General features: G+C 42.1%; 1 protein-coding gene and 1 pseudogene across 4 annotated transcripts in view; both read left to right on the forward strand.

Moving 5' to 3' along the window:
* The window catches only part of LOC105490270 (mitochondrial calcium uptake 2), a 107,758-nt gene extending 104,330 nt beyond the window's left edge, over positions 1–3,428 (forward strand). Inside the window, exon 11 of one of the 4 annotated variants that reach the window (XM_071081561.1) lies at positions 1,378–3,428. In XM_071081561.1, the coding sequence (XP_070937662.1) occupies positions 1,378–1,482 (105 nt within the window). In that variant the 3' untranslated portion in view covers positions 1,483–3,428. The remainder of the gene's footprint in view (positions 1–1,377) is intronic. The other 3 variants (XM_071081560.1, XM_071081563.1, XM_071081562.1) reach the window with 3 other exon arrangements.
* Positions 2,733–10,268, forward strand: LOC105490337 (histone H2B type 2-E-like; annotated as a pseudogene).
* Positions 10,269–23,377: the final 13,109 nt, after the last annotated feature.

Consider the following 23,377-nt stretch of genomic DNA (forward strand, 5'->3'; position numbering starts at 1 on the left):
CTGTTTCTACAAAAAAAAAAGAGGGGGAAAAATCATAGCCTAGGATTTGACTAACTACATATAATTTGTAATTAGATATATGTAAATTCAAATCCCAGCTCTACTGTTTATTAACTGCCTAATCTTGCAAAGCCACTTAATTTTTTTTAGTCTCAGATTCTTTATCCATACCATGAGGAAACTAATGTACCAGAAAGCATTATTGTGAGAATTTAATGTAAAATACTTAGTATAGTGGCTGAGATTATGAAGTAAATTTCACTATTAGCATTATTCACTCAAAGTCACATGTGAGTCTGTACTCGTGGGACAAAACAAATTCAGATTTTTGTTCAGATTAGAATGTGCTAGAAGCACTCTCAGCAAAGAAGTCGTCCAGGGGAAGACTAGGGTCCAAAGAGAATCTACATGGTTGATAGGTAGGCAAGAAGAAAGGAAGGAGAGAGAGAGAGAGAGAGAGAGAATATGGTACTATTCATGAAAATAAAGCTATTTACAACTTAGAAAAGCAATTCCATTTCCTGCAACAAACATAACAGGGAAAAATAATTAATATGATTTTCATTAGCAAACATATTAATATTTTATAAGCTTATCAGTTACCCAACACCCCATAAATGTATTCCTGGAAATTAAGCCAGTCTTTACAGTTCACAATTGAGTGTACTTGGGAGTCTCTTTGCCCTTTCTCAGAAGACATTAAAAAGAAAAGCTGTAAATCCGTCATAGGAAAAAGAACATATATAATCTGGAGTAGAATTTTGCTTCCACTTGGCTAATTTTCATCAATGCTGTGCTCCTGTGGTCACCCAGATCCAAGTATTTCCAAACCTTTACCTTTTCATTTTGTTGAGAGAAGTAGTAATCCACATGTATTTTTAGCTAACAAAATACTTACATGAATTAGATTATTTCTTGAAGCTTTTCATCAAATATTTTGTGACCTATATATTTTTTTATTTTAGCCAATATTAAAGCTTTAGGCTTATAATTGTATTCCACATAGCTAAATAAAGTTCACCAGAAAAAAAGGGAAAGATTATAAAACATTATAAAAGGAAAACATTATAATTAAATTTTAAAGCTAGTATGTGAGAGAAGATGGCCCAAAGTCTTCATTACCCTCTTAGAGAAGAAACTCCATTAATGTGTGCTGAGTCTGGTTCTACTCCCTAGTTACCTTAGGCGTAGTCACATTCACTTTTTGTCTTTCACCCTCATTTTACAATTCTGTTGTGATCATCTTTTACAACATAATTCATCCTCAACTACTTTTGGAGGAATGTGCGAAGGAAATAAACAGTAACGTAAAGTATACATGAAATCATGTTTAACCTTGAAGATAATGACCCCTTGATTTTTACTTTCGGTTAACAGGTGCCACAACATCAGAGTATACAAGAATACTGGAAGTGTGTGAAGAAAGAAAGCATTAAAGGAGTAAAAGAAGTCTGGAAACAAGCCGGAAAAGGTCTTTTTTAATAAAAGATATAATAGTATGGCAATTATATTGTTCCAAATGTCAAAATTTGTGATATTTTAGAAGTACTAGCTATTTATCTTCCTAAGTCTTCATTGATATTCTTTGTGATATAAACATGTCTTGTACTTGCTTTCTGATTCATAATTTTATTAAAGAACTTGGTAGAAAGAAAAGTATAAAAATAGATACTGGGGCCGGGCGCGGTGGCTCAAACCTGTAATCCCAGCACTTTGGGAGGCCGAGACGGGCGGATCACGAGGTCAGGAGATCGAGACCATCCTGGCTAACACGGTGAAACCCCGTCTCTACTAAAAAATACAAAAAACTAGCCGGACGAGGTGGCGGGCACCTGTAGTCCCAGCTACTCGGGAGGCTGAGGCAGGAGAATGGCGTAAACCTGGGAGGCGGAGCTTGCAGTGAGCTGAGATTCGGCCACTGCACTCCAGCCCGGTCAACAGAGCAAGACTCCGTCTCAAAAAAAAAAAAAAAAAATAGATACTGGATTTTGTCAAAAGGCCTAGATTTGAAATGGTGTTTTGTGCTTCGGTAAGATGGAAAGCTTAGTGATTCACTGATTTCTTGGACACTCTAATAATGATATGCTTTCTGGAAGGATAAAACAAATACATACGGGAAAAAGTACTTGAGACCAAGACCAGCATCAATTCCAGACATCCTCATGTTCCTAATATGCTAAATGAAGTTAAAAACTTATTTGAGATTTTTTTCATCTGTACCTTATATATCTCATAAATTTATTGTGTATTTTATGTCAGTAGCTTAGCTGTTTATTGTCTTTAAAATAACATGTAAATTTCAATGTTCTATCTGGAAGCAGAATAAAATATTTACATAGATATAAAAAATACTGAGGTGCTTTTTATTTTACATGTGTTTTTAAAACTACTTTAAAAAATTGTAAATACTCTCATCCCTTGCCAACTGTAGAGACAATGGAAAAGAAACCTCAGTGGCCACACACAACAAGGAAGATACACTTTGCAAAAATTGTTTGGAAAAGGCACAAATAGGAATGGGTGCAGCCCACAACAAGCAAAAACAAGCAATCCCTGAGGAGTAGAGTTACATTCCAGAGTTAGTACAATATAATGCTCAGAATAACCAGTTCTCAACAAAAAAATTATAAAACATGTAAAGCAACAGGAAAATATGATCCATTCACAGGATATGAAGAATTTCACAGAAACCATACCTAAAGAAGACCAGACTTTGGAATTATTAGTCAAAGATGTTAAATCAATTGTTGTAAGTATGTTCAATATGTTTTCTAAAGGAAACCATGAATAAACACTAATAGAAATCAGAAAAACAATGTCTGAACAAAATGAAAATATAAAGAGACAGAAATTATAAAAAGGAGCCAAACAAATTCTGGAGCTGAAATCTGCAATAACTGAAATGAAAAATGCAATAAAGGGATTCAGCAGCAAGTTTGAACAAGGAGAAAGACAGGACTGGCAAAATTGAAGATAAGACATTGAAAATTACCCAGTCTAAGGAAAAGAAAGAAAGTGAAGAAAAATGAAGAGAGCATGAGGAACCTATGGGACCTCATCAAGCGTACCAAATACACATTATAGGAATCCCAGAAGGAGAAGACATAGAGAAAGGAGCAGCAAAAAATTTGAAGAAATAATAGCTGTCAAATTCCCAAATCTGATTAAAAATATGAATGTATACGTCTAAGAAGCTCAATGAACTCCAAGCAGGAAAACTTCGAAGAGATCCACACTGAGACATATACTCAAATTATCAACTCCCATAGACAAAAAGATAATTTTGAAAGCATCAAATAGAAGTGACTCATGTGGCCAGGTGTGGTGGCTCACACCTGTAATCCCAGCACTTTGGGAGGCCAAGGCAGGCAGATCATGAGGTCAGGGGATTGAGACCATCCTGGCTAACACAGTGAAACCCCGTCTCTACTGACAAAAAATTAGCCAGGCGTGGTGGCAGGCGCCTGTAGTCCCAGCTGCTTGGGAGGCTGAGGCAGGAGAATGGCCAGAACCTGGGAGGCAGAACTTGCAGTGAGCCAAGATCACACCACTGCACTCCAGCCTGGGTGACAGAGTGAGACTCCGTGTCAAAAAAAAAAAAAAAAAAAATGGCTCATGCATGTATGAGACCTTCAATAAGAATGACAGTTGATCTCCCACCAGAAACCATGGAGGCCAAAAGGCACTGGATGACATATTTAAAGTCTTGAAAGAAAAAGACTGTCAGCCAAGAACTCTATATACAGCAAAACTATCCTTCAAAAATGAAGGAGAAATTAAGATATATCCAGATTTAAAAGACTGATCTTATTACCAGTATCTACCCTACAAGAAATGCTAAAGGGAGTGCTTCAGGCTGAAATGAAAGGACAGTAGACAGTAATTCAAAGACAGAAGAAAAAAAAATACTACTAAAGGTAACTTCATTAGTATTATAAAAACCACTGGGCCGGGCCGGGCGCGGTGGCTCAAGCCTGTAATCCCAGCACTTTGGGAGGCCGAGACGGGCGGATCACGAGGTCGGGAGATCGAGACCATCCTGGCTAACACGGTGAAACCCCGTCTCTACTAAAAAAAATACAAAAAACTAGCCGGGTGACGTGGCGGGCGCCTGTAGTCCCAGCTACTCGGGAGGCTGAGGCAGGAGAATGGCGTAAACCCGGGAGGCGGAGCTTGCAGTGAGCTGAGATCCAGCCACTGCACTCTAGCCTGGGCAGCAGAGTGAGACTCCGTCTCAAAAAAAATAAAATAAAATAAAAAAATAAAAACCACTGGGCCACAAATATGTGGAAATTAACAACACAACCTATGCCTCAAAGAAAAGGGAAGTGAGAACATATTTATTGAGACAAATAAAAATGAAAACACAACAGCAAAACTATGAGATGCAGTGAAAGCAGTGCTAAGAGGGAATTTTTTTTTTTTTTTTTTTTTTTTTTTTTTTTTTTTTTTGAGACAAAGTCTCACTCTTGTCCCCCAGGCTGGAGTGCAATGCACGATCTTGGCTCACTGCAACCTCTGCCTCCCAGGTTCAAGCAATTCTCCTGCCTCAGCCTCCTGAGTAGCTGGGATTACAGTCGCCTGCCACCACGCCTGGCTAATTTTTGTATTTTTAGTAGAGACGGGATTTCACCATGTTGGCCAGGCTAGTCTCGAACTCCTGACCTCAGGTGATCCACCCGCCTTGGCCTCCCAAGGCTCTCCCTGAGCCACCGCACCCAGCCTTAAGAGAGAAATAGCTGTAAATGTTTACATTTAAAAAGAACAATAATCTCAAATTAACAACTTAACTTTACACCTTAAGGAACCAAAAAAAGAGGAAATGAAATCCAAAGATAGGAGGAAAGAAATAAATAAAACCTAAACTGTGGTTTAATGTATTGACAAAGGCTCCTTATGGAGAAGTTTGAGAGTTAAAAACTCCAGGCTGGGTGCAGTGGCTCACGCTTGTAATCCCAGAATTTTGGGAGGCCAAGGCGGGTGGATCACCTGAGGTGGGGAGTTCAAGACCAGCCTGACCAACATGGAGAAACCTTGTCTCTACTGAAAGTACAAAATTAGCCAGGCGTGGTGGCACATGCCTGTAATCCCAGCTATTTGGGAGGATGAGGCAGAAGAATCGTTTGAACCCGGGAGGCGGAGGTTGCGGTTAGCAGAGATTGTGCCATTGCACTCCAGCCTGGGCAACAAGAGCGACACTCTGTCTCAAAAAAAGAAAAAAAAAAAATCCAGAAGACCCCAACATGGTAGCTCACACCTGTAATCCCAGCACTTTGGGCAGCTGAGGCAGGAGTATCACTTGAGGTCAGGAGTTCAAGACCAGCCTGGCCAACATGGGGAAACACCCCGTCTCTACTAAAAATACAGAAATTAGCTGGGCGTGATGGCTTATAGCCTGTAATCCCAGCTACTCAGGAGGCCGAGGCAGGAAAATCTCTTGAACCCATGAGGTAGATGTTGCAGTGAGCTGAGATCACACCACTGCACTCCAGCCTTGGTGCCAGAGTGAAACTCCGTCTCAGAAAGAAACAAAGCAAACAACAACAAAACTCTACAGGAAGCCATGCTTGGTGTATGAACCTATAGTCCCAGCTACCCAGGAGGCTGATGTGGGATGGTCCCTTGAGCCTTGGCATTCAAGGCTGCAGTATGCTTTGATAGTACCTGTGATAGCCACTGCACCTTAGCGAGGGCAATATAGCAAGAGCCAATCTCTAAAAAAATAATAATAAAGGAATAAAAGACCAGGTGCGATGGTTCATGCCTCTAATCCTAGCACTTGGGAGGCCGCGGTGGACAGATCAGTTAAGGCTGGGAGTTCGAGACCAGCCTATTAAATTAATGGTAAACACCAAACCACAGATCCAGGAAGCTCAGAGAACACCAAACAGAATAAATACCATAAAATCTATGCTCAGGCATATTATATTCAAGCTTCAGAAAATCCAAGACAATGGGCAACTCTTGAAAAAAGCCAGAGGGGAGAGAAATAACCTCTAGGGGAACAAGCTTAAGAATAAATTACATTGAATAGTTGCAGTGAGCTGAGATCAAACCACTTCTCTCCAGCCTGGGTGACAGAGCCAGAGTCTCAAAAAAAACAAAAAAAGAAAAGAAAAGAAAAAGAGACAGAAAAGAAAAGAAAGAGAATTATAAAGTAGCTGTATACCCTTGAAGTGGTATAGTGTTATTTGAAGGAGGCCATGAACCCCCATCTCTACAAAAAATTAAAATAAAGTAGCCAGGCATGGTGATGCATACCTACAGCCCTAGTCACCCAAGAGGCTGAGGCAGGAGGATCGCTTGAGCCCAGGAGTTTAAGGCTGCAGTGAGCTGTGATTGCAGTACTGCACTCCAGCCTGGGTGACAGAAACCCTGTCCCCACCCACCCACCCTCACCAAAAAAAAAAAAACAAAAGACAAGACATGGGTTAGTTTTAAATTTATATTGCAAACTCGAGGGCAACCACCAAAACAGTAAATAACTTATTTAAGTTATTTTCAAAGGTTCCCATAATAATAAAATACAAACCATCACCAAGGTCTCAAGGTTCTTCCTGCCCCTGCCCGTGATTCTCCCAACCTCACCTTCTCTCCTTCCCCTTCTTGTTCAACCACTATGGCCATCTTGTTTCCCCTGGAACCCCTCAAGCTCTCTCCTGCCTCAAAGTCTTTGCCTTGCTATTCACCTGGCCTATAATCTTCCAACTCTGGGTCTTTCACAGGACTCACCCCTCTGCATCATTCAGGTCTTTACTCAGTTATCCTTAATGAAAAAGACCATCACGGACACACTTCTGGTGTTTCAAGAGGCCTGAGCCAGCCAAGTCCGCTCCCTCCCTGAAGAAGGGGTCCAAGAAGGCGGTGACCAAGGCGCAGAAGGATGGCAAGAAGCACAAGCGCAGCTGCAAGGAGAGCTACTCTGTGTATGTGTACAAGGTATCGAAGCAGGTTCACCCCGACAGCCACATCTCTTCCAAGGCCATTCGTTAGTGACATCGTTGAGCGCATCACGGGCGAGGCTTCCCGCCTGGCGCATTACAACAAGCGCTCGATCGTCACCTCCAGGGAGATCCAGTCGGCTGTGTGCCTGCTGCTGCCCGGCGAGCTGGCCAACCACGCTGTGTCCGAGAGCACCAAGGCCATCACCAAGTACACCAGCTCCGAGTAAACTTGCCAAGAGGAGACAACAGCCTTTAGACATATATTTTCCAACAGTCGTCACTGCTGGACAGTGCTTCATCTTACAAATAAACCAATGAAAATGAGTGATCCTAGAAGAAGATAAACGGATGTATTTTAAACAAGGAAGGACCAGTATACACCTGGCTAAGAAAAATTAGCTCGTTTTTTTCTGGGCATAAAACAATTAAAATGTTCTTCATAGAAATTTATAAAAAGACAAAAAATAACTCCTGTATCACCTATTATTTTTATATGTATATCATGTATATTCATATTCATGTATACATATATCTCACATTATGTATCTCATATATGTAAAATAAATTTGGGTGTCATGTGATATATATTTAGATAACTATGCTTAGAAACAATTTTAATGGATGCATAATTTATGAATATATTGATATGTAATTAGTTCTTCATCATTGACTATTTCAATTGATTCCCATTTCTATGCATTATAGATCATACAGCTCACACATCTTTGTACATAAACCTTTGTTCAAATATTTCCTAAGGATAGACTACATGAAGTGGAAATACTAAATCAAAAGTGAAAAACATTTTCTAAGGTCCTTAACATACACATTGCCAAATTGCTATTCAGGATCATGCCAATGTATAATCCCAAATTAATATGGAAATTCCTGTTTTATAACACTCATATTTACAATAAATTTTTAAAAGCATTGTTAACCTAATAGGCTGCCAAAAAGAAAAAAATTTGAAATTACATTTCCTTATTTTAATTAATGACTCTATTAGTGAGGTCATTTTCCCATGTTTTTTTTTTTAGCCATGACCCTATAAGAAATAAACTGTGCTGCAAAATGATAAACATGATTTTAATCATTTCGTGGGAAGGCACTATATAAAGAATAATACCTTAGGTTGAGGCCAAATAAATAATATTTATTAGGTAACTCTTCTGCAGAGGACTGTAAAGGGATAATAAACTGCATTTAGCTGCATGTAACTGAAACTACTTTTACCTACATTGTCTCTTATAAACATTGTTTCTACTCTTTGAGAAAGTGTTTACCATGGATTGAATTGTCTCCCCATGCCCCCAAATTCGTATACTGAAGCCCAAAACCCCAATATGACTGTATTCCTAGACAGGACTTGTAAGAGGTAATTAAGGTTAAATGAGGTCATTAGAATGAGTTCCTAATTGGATAGGATTGGTGGCCTTATAAGAAGAGGAAGATTCTGCACTTGGTCCTCCAAATTAAATAATTTATTTAAAAAAAAAACAAGGAAGAGAGAGAGCTCTGCACACATACTGAGGAAAGGCTATGTGAGCTCACAGTGAGAAGGCAACACTTACAGACAAGAAAACTAACACTAGGAGATATAAAGCTAAACTTGTCCAAGGTCACAAAAGCCAGAAACCAGTGAGGTGGGAAGTTGACCTTGTTCTCCTCAATCCAAGGCCAGGACTCCTCCACTCCACACATAGATAGCCACCTCTCAGTCAACAGCCAAGCGTCCCCAGAGTCAGCATTACACCAAGATGTCTCACCAGGAGACAAATGCCTCATCTTGGATAAATGTGTCCTAACATATTTATTGTTGACCCATGGAAAACAGTGAACCTCAGGAGAAACAAAATGCAAATTATGTACAAAACTATGTTTAGTACCTGACAGTAATATAAAGCTAAATGATATCCTCAGTCTTGGAGGGGTTTGTCTATGTGGTGAAACAGGTGCTCACACACTGCTGATAGACTGTAAACTGGTCTTAGAGAGAAAAATAAATAAACTGGAAGGAGAAAAAAAAAAAAGACCGTGACAAACCAATCCCCACTGTGCTCCACCCTCTTTCCCTATGTTGTTTTCTTACTAGAACTTGATCATCAACTTAAAGTGTGTATATACACATATATGTGTATATGTTTATATCTGCTTATCCTATTAGAGTGTAAGTTCCATAAAAGCAGGGATTTTTTTTTTCCTTTTTAGAGACAGGATCTCACTACGTTGTCCAGGCTAGTCCAGACCTCCTGGGCTCAAGCAATCCTCCTGGCTCAGCTTCACGAGTAGCTGGGACTATAGCAGCAGGAATTTTTCTTTATTCACCATTGTGTTCTTGAACCTTGAAACAACACCTGTCATAGAGTAGATGTCCAATAAATATTTTTGAATCCATGAACAAATAAATCACAAAGAGCATTGAGTCAGTCATGCAAGCATAGAAAAGAGGCCACAGAAACAAGCAATGCAGTGGTCATCCAAGAGCTTTCCAAATAAAGGGAGCCCTAGCAACGAAGCATTCTCCTTTCATGACAGATCTATTTCTATTTAAAGATGAGCACATTAGATTAGCAGGGCCTGTTGCTGTTAATGACATTATTATGGTAGTACACCTTGTTCTGATTTTATGGTCTCCAAGCAACCTTCTGATAATCTGGTTTCCGTATCATCTGCTTACAGGGAAGGAATACTCTTTGGTACTCCAGTCTTTCCTGGCCAAGCTGGGACCTTGATACAGGTTTCTCCGTATGTAATCAGTAGGACTCTTGGACAGAAACAACAGAAAGCCATCTCGAAATGGGTTAGACAAAAGAGGAGTTGATAGGAAGGGTCTACAGGAGCGTCACAGGGTCAAACCTGGGGAGGTCAGGGGAGCAGCTGGGATGTAGGAAAACTCCATCTGAGGACCTGAGGCCCTCAGAACTCTCACCAGGCTTTTCTTCTGTTTGGGTGGCAATTTCATTCTCTTTCACTGCATGTACAGCAGAGAAATTCTAACTCTGCTCTCCCTAAGAGTCAAAAATCCCTGGGAAAGGGGCTGATTGGCTGCCCTGTCTGAATCAGGTTCTATTCCAGACCAATCCACTGCAGCAGGAGGGCAGGGTCTATACCAACATGGCAGCTGCCATGCCCCCGCACTGTTGGAGGGTAGCAAGGAAGGAACGTTTTCTAAAAGATGGACGTGACTACTCCCAGAAGGCAGCAAGGGTGCTGGCGGACACAGTGGATTGTTCTAAGCTGTGCAATTCTATAGGCTAAGACCAGTTTAGGAGACTCCAGGGGACTGCAGGGCAAATTATACTCAAACACTAGAGGATCAGGGTGAAAGTCACAAATAAGTGTCAGGAGAACCTTTTTTTTTTTTTTTTTTTTTTTTTTTTTTTTTTTTTTAGACAGTCTTGCCCAGACTGGAGTGTGCCGTGATGTGATCTCGGCTAACTGCAACCTCTGCCTCCCAGGTTCAAGCGAATCTCATGCCTCAGCCTCCCAAGTAGCTGGGACTACAGGCACCAACCACCACGCCCAGCTAATTTTTGCATTTGTAGAAGAGGCGGGGTTTTGCCATGTTGGCCAAGTTGGTCTCAAACTCCTGGCCTCAAGTGACCCACCCACCTCAGCCTCCCAAAGTGCTGGGTGGGATTACAGACATGAGCCACCATGGTCAACCAAGAGAACTTTCAAATTGTCTACCTGGCTCCAAGAAATCGACATACTTATCCCTTCATAGCCAATACATTTGACAGCATGCAATACATTAAGAGCTATGTACATGGTTTTAATTCAATTCATAATATTTTGCCTTTTCTCTGCCTGGGGCATGTTTTCCTTTTATTATGGGCCAAGAGGTAAGACAGTAGGGATTTAAGTAAGCAGAGAGGAATCTTCTAGACCCTCAGCTACCAGCCTTTTGAGTCCTGGGTTTTCATTTTCTGATCCCATAAGTGATATTCCTGCCACCCCTCACCTCTGTCCCAGTGATACATAAGCAAGGAACAAGAAGAAGAAAAAGTAGTGCCCACGTTGCCGGGCTCGTGCCTTAAACAGTTCTCTAGATTCCAACGTCTCTGCCAACATCGTGCCAAAGAAGATCCAACATCAAGTGCACATGTTGAACAGCTGAACCCAACTCGAGCCAGTTAGGGAGAGAAGTTTCCATGCTCAGAGGACGCACTCCTGACCCCAGTGGGCATACCCTGTGATCTGTTCAACTTCACATGTTCTCACCTCTGCCTTGGAAATGACAGGTATTTAATTCTAAATTGTAGCAGTTAATGGACTTTTAAAGACATTTTCCTGATGTTTCTGAGGGAGGACAAGGCAGACTCTTCAAAGTCAGAGTTCGATGCAGATAAGCACACAGATCCGTAGACGAAGGCAGCAGAGAAAAAGTGAGGCACTAAGTTTTCTTTAATGGAAATTGCATATCTTCAAAAGCTGGAGTGCAAACTGACACTAATACCACATCGATGCCGTGAAATGCAGGGAGAAAACTCGAGAAAAATTAAAAGAGTTCTTTTTTTTTTTGTCGCCCGGGCTGGTTTTTTTGTATTTTTTAGTGGAGACGGGGTTTCACCATGTTAGCCAGGATGGTCTCGATCTCCTGACTTCGTGATCCGACCGTCTCGGCCTCCCAAAGTGCTGGGATTACAGACTTGAGCCACCGCGCCCGGCCCAAGAATTGTCAAATCACTTGTAGCATTACAGTTGATTTACAGTGAAAGCATTCAATACAAATGTTCCACAAGGTGGCAGCCTTGCTCTTCCAAAAATTTTTTTATCTGCCTTGCATACACCAAGCATGACTTTCGCTTTCTTTCCTTCCTTTCTTTTCTTTTTTTCTTTTTTCTTTTCTTTTCTTTTTTCTTTTCTTTTCTTTTGTTTTCTTTATCTCACTCTCTCTTCCTTCCTTTGTCTTCCTTTCCTTTCTCTTTATTTATTTATTTATTTATTTTGAGACAAAGTCTCACTCTGTCACCCAAGCTGGAGTGCAGTGGCACCATCTAGGCTCACTGCAACCTCTAACTCCCGGTTAAAGCAATTCTCCTGAGTAGCTGGGATTACAGGCACCTGCCACCACTCCCAGCTAATTTTTGTATTTTTAGTAGAAATGGGGTTTCGCCATGTTGGCCAAGCTGGTCTTGGACTCCTGTCGCCCACCTTGGCCTCCCAAAGTGCTGGGATTACAGGCGTGAGCTACCACGCCCAGCCCACATATGATCTTTAACAGAAAAACTAACCATATAATAAAGAAGATATACAGAAAATTACAGAATATGTCAGAGATGACTTGCTTAATGAAGGAGAAACATTGTGGGAGGCTTTTGACTGACATGCCTCAGCTAAATATTGACCAACTCAGAGAAATGAGCGCTTTACCACATTTACCATTAGCACCTGCTGTTTGTGTTTGCTTACGTTCGGCAAGGAAAGAAATTAATGTTTGGAATCTCTATGCAACATCTTGTTACTAACCAGGTTATCTCTTCAGCATCATCAATGTCAAATCTTTATTGAAACCTGCTCTATTCAAAGCATTCTGCTAGGTGCCAGTCTTCTTTCTAGGAGAGTTCTCTTGCCAAGAGGATGAAATGGGAGAAAATAGTGTGCTTATAGTACTTACCACACTTGGACTTATAGAATATTTAAACATTCAGTAGTGGGTGAAAATATATTAATAACTCCTGTTTGCTTTGCAGAATGTCGTGAGAGCTCTTCCCCAAAATTTTATGATCCAAAAAGAATTAAAGGAATGTTCATTGTAGCATCATTTCAAATAAAAATTCAGAAACAACATAAATATCTAGCAGCGGCCGGGCGCGGTGGCTCACGCCTGTAATCCCAGCACTTTGGGAGGCCGAGGCGGGTGGATCATGAGGTCAGGAGATCGAGACCATCCTGGCTAACACGGTGAAACCCCGTCTCTACTAAAAATACAAAGTTAGCCAGGCGTGGCGGGCGCCTGTAGTCCCAGCTACTCGGGAGGCTGAGGCAGGAGAATGGCGTGAACCCGGGAGGCGGAGCTTGCAGGGAGCCGAGATGGCGCCACTGCACTCCAGCCTGGGCGACAGAGCGAGACTCCGTCTCGGGGAAAAAAAAAAAAAAATCTAGCGCCTTGAAAATGGATAAATTGTGCTATAATTGTACAATGAAATTCCAGGCAGCTGTGACAATGGCGAATGAGTAAATTAGGTTACTAAGGTCGCTAAGCTGTTGTCTCTCTTTGCCATCCCCTCGCTCGCACACATGCTTGGCTTTGTAATGATGGGGCAGGTCCCAGACGCTGAAAACCCGGTTCCCGTTGCTTGCTGGCGGCGTGCTAGGCTCTGCCGACAGGGGGCAGTAGAGGGAGCCGCAAGCCGGCGGGGAGGGAAGGGGCTGGTTCCTCTGTGCCCGGTCAGGGTTATTCGTGTCTGCGCTCAGCGTTCATCCTGGCAGCGGTCAGTACCAGTCTCCGTTTTTGTTTCTGTTTTTTTTAATGTTTTGTTTTGCACTCCCAGAACCAGCCACATTGTGTCCTCTCCCCGCTCCCGCCACCCGCCCAGGCACTGGCACCAGGCGGCCCCTGGGCACCGCAGGCCTTTCCTTCCAGTTTCTGGATTTTAATTCCCCAGCCTCTTCTCTTAGTGCCCTGGCCGAGGGAGTGGTAGCTGCTTCCAGCCTTTACTTTCTTCTTTGCTTCTTCGCTCCTCTAACACCTGTTTAACCAGCTCCTTCTATTAATTGTTTTTCTGTTAAGCTCCCCTTCCCCAGTCCTTTAAAAAAAAAAAAAATCTATTGAAATACTTAAAATGGATACTAACTCATACAATGACCATGTGCCAGGAACTGCAGATACATGACATAGGTAGATAAGGAGGTAGAGGCATAGCAGACATGCATATATACATATTAGAATATTTCTATATACATATGTATTAGATATAAAATGCAAATATATACACATATAAGTACATATGTATGGCTTACATGAACTATATTTAGACCTATGTGTCCCTATATATAAAATTTCCTGCCGGATGTGGTGGCTCACACCTGTAACCCCAGCACTTTGGGAGGCCGAGGCGGGTGGATCACCTGAGGTCAGAAGTTCGAGACCAGCCTGACCAATATATTGAAACCCTGTCTCTACTAAAAAAAAACACACAAAAATTAGCTGGGCGGCATGGTGGTAGGCGCCTGTAGTCCCAGCTACTCAGGAGGCTGAGACAGGAGAATTAATTGCACCCAGGAGGCAGAGGTTGCAGTGAGCCAAGTTCGTGCAGCTGCACTCCAGCATGGGCGACAGAGCAAGACTCTGTCGCAAAAAACAATAACAACAACAAACAAAACGAATTTCCCCTAATCCTCACAATAAATGCTATGAGAAAGATACTATTATTCCTATTATACAGGAGGAGAAACTGACTCTCAGGGAGATTACTTTCTTTTTTTTTTTTTTTTTTTTTTTTTTTTTTTGAGACGGAGTCTCGCTCTGTAGCCCAGGCTGGAGTGCAGTGGCCGGATCTCAGCTCACTGCAAGCTCCGCCTCCCGGGTTCACGCCATTCTCCGGCCTCAGCCTCCCGAGTAGCTGGGACTACAGGCGCCCGCCCCCTCGCCCGGCTATTTTTTTTTTGTATTTCTTAGTAGAGACGGGGTTTCACCGTGTTAGCCAGGATGGTCTCGATCTCCTGACCTGGTGATCCGCCCATCTCGGCCTCCCAAAGTGCTGGGATTACAGGCTTGAGTCACCGCACCCGGCCTGAGATTAGTTAATTTCTACAATGCATAGCTAAGAAGTGGTAAGGCTGGGATTTGAATACAGATATCCCCGACTCCACAGTCTATACCTTTCCCATATGCCTTAAAGTTGTTTAGACCTCAATTCAATCTAACCTTAACTGTCTTCTGCAGTATAACTCAGTCCTTAGGCTAATCCACAACTGTCTTCTTACCTAATTGTGTAAGTAAATATAGCACTATTCTAATAAGTACTAGAGAATATAATCACCATAATACAAGACTGCTTCTGCGATTGAAGTTATGGGGAGGTTGAGAAAACTGTAGGAAAAGCATGAACATTTCTAACTCCAAGTTACTTGTCATTCATTCATTCAGTTAATATAATATAGTGCCTATTGTGTGCCTGTGTGCTAGACTCACAATGATAAAATAGAACTAGTTCTTCCTTTAAAAACTTTCCGGTCTAAGGAAAGTGACAGTCTTTAATTAAAGAATCAAACATAGGAGAAATACCTAACTGTATCACACAGAAACTTAACATAGACAGGGTATTTGACTACAAAGGCTGTTCCAAATGCAGCAGCCCCCCCCCACCACAAACACTCAAGGGGCATCTGCCCCTCTCACTGTCTAGGACAGCTGCTTACCCTGATTTTGTTTACCAGGAACTCATCAGTTCTCAGTCCAAAGTGATCTAAGAGAGATATCACAGTAATAGAAAAATAGAGATAGTTCAGCTACATAATGTTTTCTAAAAACCTGCTTTTCTGGTCATTTCACAAGTTGCCTCCCATGTGACTTGTGACATTAATCAATGTTTTCAGTGGCAGCCTCTTAGCCTAGACTTTTCCTGTAGCCTAAATACAATCAACAACATATACCCGGACTGATCAGAGAACAATGGCCAGGAAGGTTTGTGAGGGACAAACTTCAAGAAATGCAGAAACAGAAAACCTAACCAAAGCAGAAGCTCATATGGTCATCAGGGCTGAGAATCTATTTATCAACCCACCGTGACGGCTAAATCTCTAAGCTCCCTTTTAGCTGCATTTTGTAGTCAGGAAACAGATCATTAGACAATCCTGCAGCAAAGAAAAACAAGAAGGCCTCGAGGAGTCAAGATCCACTGATGGACACTAAAAATTAGTGGGGGAAACTTCACAGAGAAGCAGGATTTCTGCAGAGCCTCAAAAGGCCTCCTCCCTATGGACTTATTAATGATTGCACACATTCTTTGATATTCTTCTCTCAGGCAGTGGAATCTCTTTTGTTTTGGTTTTTGAGATGGAGTCTCATTCTGTCACCCAGGCTGGAGTGCAGTGGTACGATCTTGGCTCACTGCAACCTCTGCCTCCCAAGTTCAAGCAATTCTTGTGCCTCAGCCTCCCAAGTAGCTGGGATTACAGGAACATGACACCACGCCGGCTAATTTTTTAATTTTTAGTAGAGATCGGGTTTCACCATGTTGGCCAGGCTGGTCTTGAACTTCTGACCTCAAGTGATCTGCCCGGTTCAGCCTCCCAAAGTGCTGGGATTACAGGTGTGAGCCACCGCACCCGGCCCGGAAATTGAATCTAATTCCTCTCTTTTTGAGTGTGGCTTGACTGAATGACTGTTTTCTAATGAATAGTGTAGGAAAAAAGAAAAACTGATAACTTTACATGGAGACAACATCTTAACCAAGTGAGCAAGGTTAACATCACTGTAAAAAGTCACATCGATTTTCAAATACATCTTGACACGATGACATGGGAAAGGCATGTCACCGCTCTGGTTTTCTTCTCAAAAATCTGTTCAGACTTAATTTTTTAAAAATCCATAATCCCAGGCTAGTCATGAGAAAACATCAGATACACCCAACTTAAGGGACATTCTACAAAATACCTGACCAGTATTTTCTTGTTCTTTTTTTCAGGAGTCCACAAAGACTCCAACTCCTATGCAAGTCCTAGTGCTGTGCTGGGCTTAGAGCCAGTGGGCCTGGAGGACACTCAGCCTAGTGAGACGGCAGCCAGGGCAGCTAAGGGAGTGCTTGCATCACTCCTCCCCCAACCCCAGGCAGCACAGCCTGCAGCTCCAGAAGAGACCCCTTCCTTCCACTTGAAGAGATGAGAGGGAAAAATAAAGAGAACTTTGTTTTTGTAACCTGGATGTAAGCTTAGCCTCAGTAGGATAGGGCACAGGACAGAGCCGTGAGGCCCCACCTCCCAGATGACATTTCTAGACACACCATGGGCTGGAAAGAAACTCACTGCTTTGAAGGAAAGGACCCAGTCCTGGCAGGATTCATCACCTGCTGACCAAAGAGCCCTTGGGCCCTGAATAATCAGTAGCAGTAACCAGATAATACACACCATGGACCTTGTGTGAGACTTGAGACATGCTGGCTTCAGGTGTGACCTGCATATTCAAAGCTGTGGTGGCTACAATAAGGGACTCCTTTTGCTTGAGAAAAGGAGAGGGAAGCTTGCAGCTTAGACACCAGCTCGGTCACAGTGGGGGAGAGCACCATGTGGGATTTTTGGGTCCTCACTTCCAGGCCTTGGCTCTTAGATGGCACCTCTGGACATACGCTGGGTCAGAGGGGAGCCCGCTGTCCTGAAGGGTGGATCCCAGGCTTGGCAGCATTCACCGGAAGCTAACTAAATGGCCCTTGGGCCTTCACTGAACATCAGTGGTACACTGAGAGTACTCCCTGTGGGCCTGTGGTGGGGGTAGACATGGGGAGAGACTCCTCTGCCTGGGGAAAGGGAGGGGGAAAGAGGGGGAAAACTTTGTCTTGTGGTTTTAGCCACAGTAGAATAGAGTGTCAGGTAAATTTCTAAGGTTTTCGACTCCAGGCCCTGGCTCCTGGATAGCACCTCAAGACCCAGCCAGAGTCTAGGGGAACTCACTGCCTTGAAGAGAAAGACATGAGACTGACTGGCTGACTTTACTACCTGCTAATTGTAGAGCCCTAGGGCCTTGAGCAAACATAGGGGGCAGCCAGGTAGTGATGACATCAGGCCTTGGGCAAGACCCAGTGGTGTGCTGGCTTCAGGTCTGATCCAGCACAGACCCAGTGATAGTAGCCACAGGGGTGCTTGTGTTACCACTTCCCCAGCTCCAAGGAGCTCAGCACAAAGAGAGAAACTCCATCTGTTTGGGAGAAAATAAGGGAAAAGAATAAGAGTCTCTGTCTGGCAATCCAGAGAATTCTTGTGGATCTTATCCAAGACCACCAAGGTGATACCTCTACAAGTTTTTTTTTTTTTTTTTTTTTTTGAGACGGAGTCTTGCTCTGTCGCCCAGGCTGGAGTGCAGTGGCCGGATCTCAGCTCACTGCAAGCTCCGCCTCCCGGGTTCACGCCATTCTCCTGCCTCAGCCTCCTGAGTAGCTGGGACTACAGGCGCCCACCACCTCGCCCGGCTAGTTTTTTGTATTTTTTTAGTAGAGACGGGGTTTCACCGTGTTAGCCAGGATGGTCTCGATCTCCCGACCTCGTGATCCGCCCGTCTCGGCCTCCCAAAGTGCTGGGATTACAGGCTTGAGCCACCACGCCCGGCGACCTCTACAAGTTTATAAGAACCACAGTGTTACTGGGCTTGGGGTGCCTCCTAATGCAGGTACAGCTGCAGTGACCAAAAACTTAGATCACAACACTTAAGTCCCTTCAAACCGAAAAGCCTTCCCAACAAGGCCAGGTACAAACAAGCCCAGACTGCGCAGACTACAATAAATACCTGACACTTCAATGGCCAGACACCAACAAACATCCGCAAGTGTCAAGATCATCCAGGAAAACATGACCTCGCCAAATGGACTAAATGGGGCACCAGGAGCCAGTCCTGGAGAGACAGAGATATGTGACCTTTCAGACAGAATTCAAATTGGCTTATTTGAGGAAACTCAAAGAAATTCAAAATAACATAGAGAAGGAAGTCAGAATCCTAGCAAATATGTTTAACAAAGAAAATTGAAATAATTAAAAAGAATGAAGCAGAAATTCTGGAGTTGAAAAATGCAATGGACATGTTAAGGGATGCATCAGAATCTCTTGATAGCAGAATTGATTAAGCAGAAGAATTAGCTTGAGGACAGGCTATTTGAATATATAGTCAGAGGAAACGAAAGAAAAATACAAAAAAAAAATACAATAGAAAAAGAATGAAGCACACCTATAAGATCTAGAACATAGCCTCAAAGGGAAAGTCTGTTTCTGACCTTAAAGAGGAGGTAGAGGGAAAGATAGGAGTAGAAAGTTTATTCAGAAGGATAACAACAGAGAACTTCCCAAAGCTAGAGAAGGATATCAATATTCAAGAACAAGAAGGCTATAGAACACCAAGCAGATTTGGCTCCAGGTATTTAATAATCAAACTCCCCAAAGTCAAGGACAGAGAAAGAAAGGATCCTAAAAGCAGCAAGAGAAAAGAAACAACATAAAATGGAGCTCCAATACCACTGACAGCAGACTTTTCAGTGGAAACGTTTCAGGCCAGGAGAGAGTGGCACAACATATTTAATGTGCTGAAGGAGAAAAATTTTTACCCTAGGATGGCATATCTGGTGAAAATATCCTTCAAACATGAAGGAGAAATACAGACTTTCCCAGACAAACAAAAGCTGAAAGATTTTATCAACACCAGACCTTCCAAGAAGAAATGCTAAAGGGAGTTCTTCAATCTGAAAAAAAAGGATTTATTTATTTTTTATTTATTTATTTATTTTTGAGATGGAGTCTCACCTTGTCGCCCAGGCTGGAGTGCAGTGGTGTGATCTCAGCTCACTTCAAGCTCCGCCTCCTGGGTTCACTCCATTCTTCTGCCTCAGTCTCCCAAGTAGTTGGTACTACAGGCATCTGCCACCACGCCTGGCTAATTTTTTGTTTGTTTGTTTGTTTTTTTTTTTGAGATGGAGTCTTGCTTGTTCGCCCAGGCTGGAGTGCAGTGGCCGGATCTCAGCTCACTGCAAGCTCCGCCTCCTGGGTTTATGCCATTCTTCTGCCTCAGCCTCCCGAGTAGCTGGGACTACAGGCACCTGCCACCTCGCCCCGCTAGTTTTTTGTATTTTTTTTAGTAGAGATGGGGATTCACCATGTTAGCCAGGATGGTCTCGATCTCCTGACGTCGTGATCCACCCGTCTCGGCCTCCCAAAGTGCTGGGACTACAGGGTTGAGCCACTGCGCCTGGCCAATGTTTTGTATTTTTAGTAGAGACAGGGTTTCACCATGTTAGCCAGGATGGTCTCAATCTCCTGACCTTGTGATCCACCTGCCTCAGCCTCCCACAGTACTGGGATCACAGGCGTGAGCCACCATGCCCAGCCAAAAAAGGATGTTAATGAGCAATAAGAAATTATTTGAATGTACAAAACTCAGTTAATAGTAAGTAACACAGAAAAGCACAGAAGAGTATAACACTGTAATTCTGGTGTGTAAAGTACTTATATCCTAAGTAGAAAGATGAAAAGATAAACAGATCAAAAATAATAACTACAACAACTTTTCAATACATAGTATAATAAGATATAAATACAAACAACAAAAAGTTAAAAAGTAAGGGGGTGGACTTACAGAGTTGTTATTAGTTTTCTTTTTGCTTGTTTGCTAGTTTATACAATCAGTGTTCAGTTGTCATCAGTTTAAAATAATGACATAGGATATTACTTTGCAAGTCTTATGGTAACCTCAAATCTAGAAATATACAAAGGATATACAAAAATAAAAAGCAAGAAATTAAAACATATCACCAGAGAAAATGACCTTCACTAAAAGGAAGACAAGAAGGGAGAAAAGAAGAATGAAAAGGCCAGAAAACAAATTAATCAAATGGCAGAAGTAAATCCTTACTTATCAATAATAACATTAATTAAACATGAATGGACTAAATTCTCCAATCAAAAGACATAGAGTGGTTGAATGGATTAAAAAACAAGACCCAACAATCTGCTGCCTACAAGAAACACACTTCACCTACAAAGTTGCAGTGTGGAATAAAGGGATGGAAAAGATATTCCATGCAAATGGAAACCAAAAAAGAGCAGGAGTAGCTATAATTATATGAGACAAAATAGATTCAAGACAAAAACTATTAAAAGAGATTTAAAAGGTCATTATATAATGATAATGGGGTCACTTCAGCAAGAGGACATAACAATTGTACATATGTATGCACTCAACACTGGAGCAACCAGATATACAATGCAAATATTATTAGATAGATAGATCCCAATACAATAATAGCTGGAGACTTTAATGCCCAACTTTCAGCATTGGACAGATCGTCGAGACAGAAAATTAACAAAGAAGGCCAGGCATGGTGGCTCACACCTGTAATCCTAGCACTTTGGGAGGTCAAGGTAGGTGGATTGCTTGAGCTCAAGAGTTTGAGACGAGCTGGGCAACATGGCAAAACCTGATCTCTACAAAAAAAAATATATATATATGAAAATTAGCTGGGTGTGGTTGCATGTGCCTGTAGTCCCAGTTACTCAGGAGACTGAGGTGGGAGGATTGCTTGAACCCAGGAGGCAGAGGTTGCAGTGAGCTGAGATCACACCACTGCACTCCAGCCTGGGCAACAGAGCCAGACCCTGTCTGAAAAAAAAAAAAAAAAAAAGCAAACAAAGAAACATCAGATTTAATCACATTATAGCACAAATGGACATAATAGATGTTTACAGAACATTTCATCCAATGACTACACAATACATATTCTTCTTCTCAGCACATGGATCATTATCAAGGATAGCCCATATGTTAGGACACAAAACAGGCCTTAAAATATTCAAAAAATGGAAATAATATCAAGTATCTTCTTTGACTGCAATGGAATAAGACTAGAAACTGGCCGGGTATGGTGGCTCATGCCTGTAATCCCAGCACTTTGGGAGGCCAAGGTGGGCAGATCACATGAGGTCAGCAGTTCGAGACCAGCCTGACCAACATGGAGAAACCCCATCTCTACTAAAAATACAAAATTAGCCAGGCGTGGTGGTGCATGCCTATAATCCCAGCTACTCGGGAGGCTGAGGCAGGAGAATCACTTGAACCCACGAGGCAGAGGTGGCGGTTAGCTGAGATCATGCCATTGCACTCCAGCCTGGGCAACAAGAGTGAAACTCTGTTTCCAAAAAAAAAAAAAAAAGAAAGAAAGAAATAACAAGAATAATTTTGGAAACTACAAACGTGGAAATAAAACAATATGCTCCTGAATGACAAGTAGGTCAATGAAGAGATTAAGAAGAAAATTGAAAATTTTCTTGAAACAAACAATAATGGAAACACGACATATCAAAACCCATGAGACATAGCAAAAGCAGTACTAAGAGGGAAGTTTAGAGCTATAAGTGCCAATATCAAAAAAGAAGGAAAATTTTAAATAACCAACCTAATGATGCATCTTAAAGAATTAGAAAAGCAAGAGCAAATCAAACCCAAAGTTAGTAGAAGAAAAGAACTAATAAAGCTCAGAGCAGAAATAAGTGAAACTGAAACAAAGAAAACAACACAAAAGATCAATAAAATGAAAAGTTGGCTTTTTGAAAAGATCAACAAACTGACAACCTCTAGCCAGACTAAGAAAAAAAAAAAAAAAAAAAAGAGACAAGGCCGGGCGCGGTGGCTCAAGCCTGTAATCCCAGCACTTTGGGAGGCCGAGACGGGCGGATCACGAGGTCAGGAGATCGAGACCATCCTGGCTAACACGGTGAAACCCCGTCTCTACTAAAAATACAAAAAACTAGCCGGGCGAGGTGGCGGGCGCCTGTAGTCCCAGCTACTCGGGAGACTGAGGCAGGAGAATGGCATAAACCTGGGAGGAGGAGCTTGCAGTGAGCTGAGATCCGGCCACTGTACTCCAACCTGGGCGGCAGAGCAAGACTCCGTCTCAAAAAAAAAAAAAAAAAAAAAAAAAAGAGACAAAACCCAAATAAATAAAATAGGGGTGAAAAAGGAGACATTATACCTGATACTGTAGAAATTCAAAGGATCATTATGGCTACTACGAGCAACTATATGCCAATAAATTGGAAAACCTAGAAGAAATAGATACATTCCTAGACACATACAACCTACTAAGATTGAACCATAAAGAAATCCAAAACCTGCACAGACCAGTAACACGTAAAAATTATTTCCTTTAGATTAAAGTCATAACTCTTCCTAGAAATAGAGGAGGAAATACTTCCAACTCATTCTATGAGGCCAGTATTACCCTGATACTAAAACCAGACAAAGATAGATCAAAAGAAGAAAACTACAGGCTAATCTCTGATGAACATTGATGCAAAAATTCTCAACAAAATACAGCAAACCAAATTCAACAACACATTAAAAATATCAGGCCGGGTGTGGTGGCTTAAAGCTGGGTGCAGTGGCTCATGTCTGTAATCCCAGCAGTTTGGGAGGCTGAGGTGTGGGAATCACCTGAGCTCAGGAGTTCAAGACCAGCCTGGCCAACATGGTGAAACCCCGTCTCTACTAAAAATACAACAATTAGCCAGGCTTGGAGGTGGGTGCCTTTATTCCCAGCTCAGGAGACTGAGGTAGGAAAATCACTTGAACCCAAGAGGCTGAGGTTGCAGTGAGCTGAGATATTGCCATTGCATTCCAGCCTGGGCAATAAGCACAAAACTCCATCTCAAAAAAAAAAAAAAAAAAAAAAAAACATAATTCATCACGACCAAGTAGGATTTATCCCAGGTATGCAAGGATGGTTCAACATATGCAA

Source organism: Macaca nemestrina, chromosome 16 (assembly GCF_043159975.1).
Source record: "Macaca nemestrina isolate mMacNem1 chromosome 16, mMacNem.hap1, whole genome shotgun sequence".
Taxonomy (NCBI): domain Eukaryota; kingdom Metazoa; phylum Chordata; class Mammalia; order Primates; family Cercopithecidae; genus Macaca; species Macaca nemestrina.